At 56.7% G+C, this 9828-nt stretch overlaps 2 protein-coding genes across 4 annotated transcripts; one reads left to right on the top strand and one right to left on the bottom strand.

Annotated features, from left to right (window-relative positions):
• The first annotated feature begins 641 nt into the window (after positions 1–641).
• Positions 642–2973, top strand: NDUFA4L2 (NDUFA4 mitochondrial complex associated like 2). The gene is made up of 4 exons (XM_040233020.1): positions 642–753; positions 1122–1210; positions 2027–2087; positions 2211–2973. The coding sequence occupies exons 1-4, from the start codon at positions 697–699 to the stop codon at positions 2265–2267; spliced, it is 264 nt and encodes an 87-aa protein (XP_040088954.1). The 5' UTR covers positions 642–696; the 3' UTR covers positions 2268–2973.
• Positions 2940–8307, bottom strand: SHMT2 (serine hydroxymethyltransferase 2). 3 transcript variants are annotated; one of them, XM_040233017.1, is made up of 12 exons: positions 8163–8307; positions 6959–7150; positions 6210–6289; positions 5831–6031; positions 5462–5543; positions 5258–5380; positions 4982–5121; positions 4491–4656; positions 4194–4293; positions 3947–4102; positions 3757–3864; positions 3151–3634 (listed from the first exon to the last, which is right to left on the bottom strand). In XM_040233017.1, the coding sequence occupies exons 1-12, from the start codon at positions 8193–8195 to the stop codon at positions 3507–3509; spliced, it is 1509 nt and encodes a 502-aa protein (XP_040088951.1). In that variant the 5' UTR covers positions 8196–8307; the 3' UTR covers positions 3151–3506. The 3 variants fall into 3 exon arrangements, with proteins under 3 accessions (XP_040088953.1, XP_040088951.1, XP_040088952.1); XM_040233018.1 differs by having other exon boundaries at positions 6959–7165; positions 8163–8238; XM_040233019.1 differs by lacking the exon at positions 6210–6289 and having other exon boundaries at positions 2940–3634; positions 8163–8259.
• Positions 8308–9828: the final 1521 nt, after the last annotated feature.

Below are 9828 nucleotides of genomic sequence, written 5' to 3'. Positions count from 1 at the left end.
AGCAGCAGCAGCAGCAGCAGCAGCAGCAGCAGCAGCAGCAGCAGCAGAGCCAGGCTTGAGATAATGCCCGGCTCCCCTGGCCTCCAAACTCTTTTGGGCTAACCACGACACAAGTTGGAGAAGCTACCCAGGACTAGAGCGGCTGGGGTCTGTCTGTCCCCACCCCCCTGCCTTCCCACTGTTCTTGGAGGGAGGTGGCCCTGCTAGCTCCTGGGTGGCTCTATAGGGGTGTCAGGGAAACATTATAGAGGCCCTCACTTGTCCCTGATCCCCATCCCTCCACCCCCTCCGCCCGACTTGTGAATACCCTGCAGCTGCACTTTACTGGAGGTCTGTCTGCCTGTCCCCTATTGAGTCTCTCCCCCCATTTCAGGATCGTCCTCAGTCGGGCTCTCAGTTAGAGTCTGGGAGGCCTCTCCCTTGGACCAGCCCAAAGCATGATAATGTCTCCTGGGCCAGAGTCAGACCCCTTGGAGTGGAGTGGATGGGCAGAAATCCCCCTGCTCCCCAACAATTCTCTTCCTGGCCGATCCTGGAACTGCAATAAGGAGAGAGATGGGGGTTGGGGTGAGTCTGATGAAGTTGCCGGGGCTGGGCCAGGCTGGGCTGGGCTGACCCCTCCCCAGAGAGGGGCGGGACCCCAGGAGGAGCAAGGGCTCGGGGCTGCTGGAGAGGAGCAGACACTGGAGAGGCGCTATGGCGGGAACCAGCCTCGGAGCCCGCTTCTACCGGCAGATCAAGAGACATCCCGGGGTAAGTTTGGTCCCAGGAGCCATGATTCTACCTTCTAACTCTCTAGCTGCCCTTGCAGCCCCGAAATCTCCCCGTACCCTGCCTATGGCTAAGTTTCCCCAAAGCTCCTAGTATTTCTCTGCAGTGCCCTCAATCCATCCCTGCAATATGTCCCCGTGTCCCTTGAAATCACCTCAAACAGGTTAGCTATAGGTTGAGGGAGACTACGGCAGGAAATATGGTGGGAGGCTGTAGGTCCTCTCTCCCCAAAGGGAGGGAGCGCCAGACCTGGGATGGGGTGGCGTGGGGGTTGGCCGAGCAGAAAAGCTTGTGAAAGGAGATTGGGATGGGGCTGTCCCTGAAAGAAAGTTCTTTCTGTCTTCCCGCAGCTCATCCCGATGATCGGCTTCATCTGCCTGGGCATGGGCAGCGCTGCGCTCTACTTGCTGAGACTCGCCTTGCGCAGCCCCGACGTCTGGTAAAGGCCAGGCTTGGGACGCAGGAAGGGGTCCTGGGTGGGGCAAGATGGGACGGGAATGCACAGGACTCTCAGGAATGATGGGAATGATGGTCCTTGCGGGGACTCCCAGGCAGGTGACATCTCGGGACTGGAGGCTGCTCCTGACCTGGGAGGCCCCCGCCTCCCCTCGGGCCCACCCTCACTAGCTGGAGATTCTGCCGGCTTCGGGCTGCGGAACTAGCACCGCTCCCAGCCGCGTTACCATGACGACGCCGCTCTGCCGGGCGCTGGCGGCCTTTGGGTACCTCTATCTCGCTGCCCAAGCGCTGGGGGTGTGGCCGGGTGAGCTGCTAGGGTCGCCTTTGGAACCAGGGGAGCGCGGAGACTCCAAGCCGCGCCAGAGGCGGCAGGAATGGAGGGTCTGCCATTAGGCAGGAGCACCCATGGCGTTGTCTGAATTCGAGTCTTACATCACTGCAACCCCAGTACCTCGGGATTTCGGGATTTCTGCCTGATTTCCACCGCCCAGCTCTGCGGGGCTGGCCTAGGGTGGCGCCGAAGAGGCTAGAATCCTTGGGCCAGGTTGTCAAGTCTGTCACCTGGCCCCACGCTGACAATGCTGACAACCTTCTTGCCTCACTTGTCAGCACCTGCTAATGTGCCCCCACCCCTCTCAGTCTCTGGGAAATGCACACATCCCCATCCCCTAGGAGGATGGAGGGTGCTGGAGTCGGGGCACAGACCTTATGGGTCCCCTTAGGCTCCAGAGTCCTAGCTCCCAGAGAGGAAACCCTAACCAGCACCCTCCCCACACACACTCCTCCATCTCCACAGCTGGGACAGAAAGAACAACCCGGAGCCCTGGAACCGCCTCAGCCCCAATGACCAATACAAGGTACCTCCCAGTGGCCTTCGGGTTGCACCGCCATCCGCTCATCTCTTGATCCCAGCTGGGCACCTCCCACCCCAGCAGAGGGAAGAATGGGGCACTCAGTGCAATCCCCCTTTCTCTCCATAGTTCCTTGCAGTTTCCACTGACTACAAGAAACTGAAGAAAGACAGGCCAGACTTCTAAGCCTGGCTGCAGTGCCAGTCGTCGTGAACCACCAGCCAGCCTACTCATTTTTTCCACTCTCCACCCTCAACCCTAAGGCGCCACGCTAGCCACCCTGTCCAGTTTCTGCTTACACAGCCGGGTTCCCACGAGGAGGGGAGGCAGCCCCACCCCCCTTCCCTTGCTCCCAGCAGCGGAAGCGCCTCTGACCCTCAGCTTCAGTCCCATGAGGGGGAGGAGCAGTTAAAGGGCAGGGAGTAGCCTAACCCAAAAGGCTCATGCCAGCCCCTCTGCCCCATTACTCTGGCTTCAGAGGGCGGGGTCCATGCTACATGTTGAGCGTGGCCTACGTGAGAGACAAGACCAAGCAGGGGCCTGAGTGCCAAATGACGTGGCGGGCCCCACGTTAGCCCAGGCTACAGGCTCCCTGGCGCCAGCCTGGGGGCGGTGCTACTCTGGCTCGATGGGCTCGACCAGGCTCGTCGCTGACAGTCCGGCCAGCTTGAGGCACCTACACACAGGAAGGTGCGACTTGCTTCTCCAGTGCCTGCGCTGCTTCCCGCTTCCCTCCCGCTTCCCTCCCGCTTTCGGTACCACTGGACCCCCACCCCCCTCCCACCCCCGCCTCACACCTGGGCCTCCCCAACCCCTCCCCTACTTCCCTCAGTCCCCAGGGATCAAACAGAAGCAGCCTTGGGCAAAATACAATTTCATTTAACAAATTGAATTTGTTGCGCCTGCTAATCACGTCTGGTGTCGCCTCTGATCAGAGGGAGAGGGAGGCAGCCTTGGGGGTCCTTGTGGTGGTGGTGAGAGGGAAATGAGGAGCACGTTGAAGGAGAGGAATCACCACCTGGCTCAGGGGACCCCCAAGGGCCCCCTCCCCCAGTAACAGAAGCTCAGGGCAGGTTAGTATATTAGATAGAAACAGAAAGGAGGGTGCCTACCCACCCCTTCCTCTCGCTCAGTAGAGGAACTCCCCCCTCCCCAAGAAAGGGCAGGGGTCTATAATACTGAGATAATGGGAGAGGTTAGGGCAGAAAGCTCCAAGCCTCCTCCTTCTCAGTCTTATTACAAGAAGAAACCTCAGCTCCACATCCTGAGAAGTGGAACTACACATGGCTCTTGCCCTAAGTTGGGGGGGCCTTGCCTCCGCCAGCAGAAAGCTGGAAGAGGAGCAGTTACCACCCCCTCCCCAGGTTGTCCAGGAAGGCGAAGAGGGAGACATGTCAGTCCGTAGGCTTCGTTTCTTAGGTGCCTTCAGTGATCATCAAAGCCAGGCATGGGGAAGGCCCTGGCAAACTGCTCCACCCGTTGCCTAAGGTTGGCCAGCTGATGACTTGTTTCTGGGTCTTTGAGCAGGAAAGATTTGAAATCCTGGAGTTTGGCTAGACACAGGTGAGGGAAAAAAAGTGGTCAGAGCTTAGGGGAAGGCAGTGAGATCAGCTGGAGGAGGGGGAGATAGTCAGTGTGAACTGGCTGGGGGGCAGGGGAGGTCTTATCCACTCACTGGTCTTGCTCTTCACTTCCAAGCCAATGTTGACACCTTCATCTATAAAGCCTACAACTTTCCGGAAGTCATCTTCACGGAACCCTCGAGAAGTCAGGGCTGGGGCCCCTGCGAGAGAGGCAGAAGAGGATTAGCACAGCCCCAGTCCATCTGGCAGTCATCGCCCCCCCCACCAGAACGCAGGTCTCACCCAGCCGCAGGCCCCCAGGTGTGATGGCGCTTCGATCTCCAGGACAGGTGTTCTTGTTGGCCGTGATGGATACAAGTTCCAACACCCGTTCTGCTCGAGCGCCGTCCAGGCCCTTTGGCCGCAGGTCCACCAGCACTAGGTGGTTGTCAGTGCCACCTGAGGCGGGGAGAGTGAGCAGGCAGTGGTGAGTCCTGGGCCTCTGAGGCTACAGGGGCTTGCACTTCCCCCTCCCCACCCCCTAGCTCACCAGACACTAGGGAGTAGCCTCGCTCCAGCAGGGCATCAGCCATGGCCTGAGCGTTCTTCAGAATCTGCAGGGAGTACTCCCGGAACACGGGGGTGCAGGCCTGGAGAAGAGGTGGCAGCACTGTCGCCTTAAGCCCGGCCCCTCCTGCCCCACCACCCCCAGCATACTTGGGACCCCATCCCCACACCCTCCCAGCCCGACACCTCCCTCCATCTGCTCCAATTTCAGCTAGCAAGGTGCAGGGTCTGAGCCTCCGGGCCCTGCCCCCACCCACCCCACAAGAGTAGGCTCCCCAACCTGCTTTAGGGCCACAGCCACTGCAGCAATGGCATGGTTGTGGGGGCCCCCCTGCAGGGATGGGAACACAGCAAAGTTGATTCGGTCCTCAAATGTGTAAGGGATCTCTCGGCCAGTTTTGGGGTCCACAGCCTGCACCCCCTTCCGGTAGAAGATGAGTCCTGACCTGTGTGGGAGGTAGGCAGTCAGAATCTAAGCAGACAAGAAAGAGAATGGGGGTGGGGAGAGCAGAGGAGACTGGCTGGCCTGGCCGCCACCGGCTCTCAGAGTCCAGCCCAGTGGTGTTCAGTGTGCCGGACTCCAGGGCTTGAGGGGAGCAGACCTCACCTCCACCCCCAAACCCCCTGCCAGGGAACTGCTACCAAGGGCAAGAAAAGAAGTATCCTAGACAGGGCTTCTGGTGGGAACAAACTCACATCCAACCCCAACCATGCCCTGGGGTGGGGCATGAAGACAGGGAGAGGCAAGGAAAGACCTCAGGGAAGCCTGACCTGGCCCCTCGAAGGGTCTTGTGAGTGGTCGTGGTGACGATATCTGCATGCTTGAAGGGTGAGGGGATCACCTTGGCAGCCACCAGGCCACTGATGTGGGCTATGTCTGCCAAGAGGTGTGCCTTGACCTCGTCACACACCTAGGTGGGTACAGAGGAGGACAGAGATAGGCCTCAGCCTGGGGAGGGCCCAGACAAACCTGCCCAAGGCTGGCCCCTCCTCTCAAGTCTCCTCACCACCCCTTGGAGAAGGCAGAGATTCCAGCCCACCACTAACTTTTCTCATGCAGGCGTAGTCAATGAGGCGAGCATAGGCACTGGTACCAGCTATGATGAGTCGTGGTCTGAAGAGCCGAGCAGTGAGTGCCAGCTGGTCATAGTCAATGAGGCCGGTTTGGGGCTAGACAGACAAAAAGCTAAAGCTCTAAGAGAAAGCAGAGCAGCTCCTCAGAGCTCCCTCCTCACACCCCAGAGCACTCACATTCAGCTTATAAGGCATAGACTCGAAGAAGATGGATGTAGCTGAGACCCGCTTGACATCAGTCATGTAGCCATGGGTGAGACTGGGAGGAGAGGAGAGGAAGGAGGCAGGTTCAGAATACAGGAACTCTCCAACTCAGCCACTGGCTTCCTGCCCCGCTCCAAAGGCCGGGGTCTCTGGAACACTGCTCCTAGCAAGTTCTACCCCTGTGGCTCTGAGCAACACTTATGGGGTCTTATCTTCCTCAACCACTCCTGGACTGGGAGATCTCTGTTCCATCTGCATGGAACACGGTAGGTGTTCAATAAATTACTCTTCTCCCATGCCCATACTGGCTACAAGCCCACCCGCCACCCCACCCACACTCACTGGCCCCCATCGGGCAAGTCCAGCCCCATGATTCGGTCGTGAGGCTGCAGAAGGGCTGTGTAGGCAGCCAGATTGGCTGGGGATCCGGAGTAGGGTTGGACATTGACTCCCCACTGAGCAGGATCCAGGTCAAAGGCCTCCAAGGCCCGGCGCTGACACAGCAGCTCTATCTCATCCACTACCTCTGCTCCTCCGTAGTATCTGCAAAGGGAGGGGCGAAGATCAGGGCACAGAGAAAGGGTGCCCCCATCCCCTGGACCAGCAGCAAAGGATGGGGAAGACCATCCTCTAGACATACTGGCAGGGTGCAGGCGGGTGTCCCCCACTGGGAGCACGGTCCCTGAGGCTGTCCTCCAGCCTCGCGGTGCCTAGCCCTCACCTCTTGCCAGGATAACCCTCGGAGTACTTGTTGTTCAGACAGGACCCCAGGGCCTCCAGCGCAGCTCGGCTGCAGAAGTTCTGGGGTGGGGGAGGGGCAGTGTCAGAAGGTACTGAGCCCCCTTCCCTGGACCCCACAGCCCCCTCCTGCCAGAGCCCCAGGCTGCAGGGAGGAGCCGAGTTCTATAGAAAGCTCTGTTCATTGAGGATTCCTTGCCAGGTCAGGGACAGGGCCAGAGCATCCTCCTCAGAAACCCAGCTGCTAGGACTTCCCTGGTGGTCCAAGGGCTAGGACTCTGGGCTCTCAATGCAGGGGCCAAGGTTCAATCCCTGGTTGAGGAAATGGATCCCATGTGCCTCAGGGAAGATCCTGCATGCTGCAACTAAGACCCGGCACAGCCAAATAAATAAATATTTTAAAAAAAGAAACCCAGCTGCTGTGATAGGTGTCTCCACCAAGGCCTCCTGTCCACTCAGCCTGTGCTTCCAGGCTTGCTTCTGTTTCCTCCTCGGATGGAAGAGGGACCAGACTAAACTACAGGAGCTCCAGGAGGCTCTGGCGGGCTTCCTAATGCCCCTGCCCATAACCCAGATTGCCCCTGCCTTTGCTTCAGAGATTAGCAGAAGATTCGGAGATGAGGCCCAGAAGGAAGGCCCTGAGTTGGAAAGGGAGATCTGGAGAAATAGCAGAAAGATGATCTGTTACTTCCAGCTGTGGCATAAGCCCTGGCCCCTCTCCCCAGGCCCCACCTCTGAAGCAATGAGCTCCAGGCCACGACACTGCCTGTCCTTCTCTCTCCGAAGCAGCTCCCACATCTCAGGGTCACTGTCTGATAGACTCTCCTGGCCTGACCAGCCCTTGCTTGCTTCTCCAGTCTGAGTCGCCTCACTGTGCTGGCACCGTATGGCCATCCCAACCAGCTGACCACATCTCCACAGAGGCTAGGGAAAGAAAAGCTCGGGTCAAAGAAAAAATGTCCAGACAAGAAACAGTTAACAGTCCTCAGTTATGCTTATCAGATCCTCAGGTGCCATACCCAGCATTCAGTTGAAAAGTCAGTCCTTCCAGTTCTCAATAACCCCACCTCCATCTTCAAAAACCAGGTCTAGACCCAAGGTTGAGATCAACATCCAGGGGGTGGTTCTGATTTGATCCTTTCAGCTCACCTCAGAATCTCCCTCCACCTCTGCCCTTAAAACACTCTGCAAAACCTCAGGGCAAAGTTTGTCCTCTAGAAGCCTGTGTCTCTGGAACTCCAGGCAGTCCCACAGAAACACATGGTTTTCCTAAAGAGCCTTAACAAAGTGATACCGTAGTGGCGGGGGGTGGGGGGGTGTGTGGGGGGTGGGGGTATGTGTGTGGGCGTGGTGGCGACCAAGCTGGCAAAGATTAGGGCAATAAGCTATACAAGTGGTTTCCAGAGCAATGGAGGTGGGAACACAGACCTTTAGCAGCCTCTGGGAAAGAGGGCCAAAACCTGTATCTTGTCCTTTGTGCTCCCCACTCTTTCCACCTCCTTCCAGCCCAGAGCCGCTGGACCCCTGATGCAAGCAGGGGTGACCAGTTGCATCATTTGCATGGCTCAGATCTGGCAAGAAAGACTCAGCTCGAGGGTCCAGGCCAAGAACCGTGCTGGCTGGCCAGCACAGAGTCCACGGGACATTCAGTATGGTTCTCTTCCCTAATGCCACGTCAAACGGACAGTCACAAGGTCCTGGGGCATCTGATTCCCGGAATGAGAAGGGGCCCTAATCACCCTGCGTGCACCGGGGGTCTCAGGGATCCCATAGTTGCACATCCGCACTCCCCTCCACTCTCCCCTCCCGGGAGGACCCTGACCACGTGCGTTTAAAAGCCCAGAGAAGCCCAAGTTTGTGAATCTTTAGAACTAACTGGGATAGGTTGAGAACTTACTTTCTACGGGTCACCCACTCTCTGGAGCCCCATCCTTACCCGAGTCGCCCAAATAAAAGAGAAGGACAACATCGCAACAAGAGATTGAAAGTCGCACGAGATCCGGGTACCAACTCCGGCTGGGGAAACCAAGGGGTCGAAAGGCGACCGATCGGAGGGCGCAGGCGCGAAAAGAGCTACCGGGAAGCCACGGAATTAGGGCGGGACCTACGCATGCGTAAGGTGGGCCCTTTAGGGTCTTTTGGGAATTGTAGTTTTTTCTCTCTTCAGTTTCGTTTTCCAGCTGGAGAAGCTCTTGCCTGAAAGATGAGAGATCCACTGCCGTCCTGTCTCCTCATTGTCCTGAAGCTCTTCAGCGTTTGTCTTGTTTTGTTTTCATCTGTTCAGACAACAGCAATTTTCTGGGCATCTACTGAGTGAATGTGTTGTGCTTAGCTGCTCGGTCGTGTCGGACTCTGCGACCCATTGAACTGCAGCCCACCAGGCTCCTCTGTCCATGGGGATTCTCCAGGCAAGCATACTGGAATGGGTTGCCATGCCCTCCTCCAGGGGATCTTCCCAATCCTGGGATCGAACCCAGGTCTCCCACACTGCGGGTGGATTCTTTACCATCTGAGCCACCAGGGAATCCCAAGAACAGGGTAGCCTATCCTTTCTCCAGGGGATCTTCCCGACCCAGGATTCGAACTGGGGTCTCCTGCATTGCAGGCAGATTGTTTACCAGCTGAGCTACCAGGGAAACCAGTATTAGGCTCACTGGGAAATACAAAGACTCCTGTACAAGCTGGAAAGCGCCCTGGATTGGAAGGGTGAGAGACCCGAGTTCAAGTCTCCACTCTGGGACTAACTAACGAATTACTGATTTGAGCCTCAGTTTCCCCACTTGCAAATCAATAATAAAATAACATGTGGTGGGGATTTAATGAGACTGTATGTAAATATGCTGTTGGGTGGATCACACCCTCACCTCATCCTCACAAACCTGCCTCCTCTGTGGCCATCTCCTCCTTTTCTGGGACATGTGGGAGCTGACTGAGGTGCCCCCTCCTCACTGCACCTGTTGAATTTTGTTACCAATTCAGTCTGGATGCTCCAGCAATCAGTGAGCTCTCTTTGTACCCTGGGGCTATAGGTTCTTGGAGCTGGAAGGGATTTCCTTATAGCCTGACTTCATCTGGACTTGTGCTTTAGGGGAGGGACTCACTGATCCCTCCAGGAGTAGGTTCTCAAACCTGGGTATCAGAATTGGCTGTGTGATATAAATATATGAGTGCTGAGAGTTTCCTCAGAGGTTTTAAGTCTTAAAGAGTGGATCTTAAAGAGTGGGCATTTGCCCACTCACTGACACACAACAAAACTTCTCCTTAGTGATTCTATAAGCAGTGATTTCGAGAACCACTGCCTTACATAGCAATATTACACATTCATTGAATCATTCATTCATTCGGCAAACACATTGCACTCCTTCACCAGGCTAGGCATGCCTTAGCCCTGGAGATATCAGAATAGATAACTGACTACCAGGACATCAAGAGGTGAACAAGTGCAATTACCAGCAGGAGCATCTCACTCTGCTCCCAGGTGTCCAGACATCCTAAGAACAAGGAAAGGAGGAGGAGGAAAGGATGATGGTGGAGGCAATTTGTGTGTCAGAGGGGGAGGATAATCCATCGCAAAGCATGTTCACTTGCAAAGTCTCTTTTAG

Source organism: Oryx dammah, unplaced genomic scaffold, assembly GCF_014754425.2.
Source record: "Oryx dammah isolate SB20612 unplaced genomic scaffold, SCBI_Odam_1.1 HiC_scaffold_29, whole genome shotgun sequence".
In the NCBI taxonomy this organism is placed as follows: domain Eukaryota; kingdom Metazoa; phylum Chordata; class Mammalia; order Artiodactyla; family Bovidae; genus Oryx; species Oryx dammah.
The sequence above is the reverse complement of the archived record's forward strand: the minus strand, read 5'-3'. Positions and strand labels throughout refer to the sequence as shown.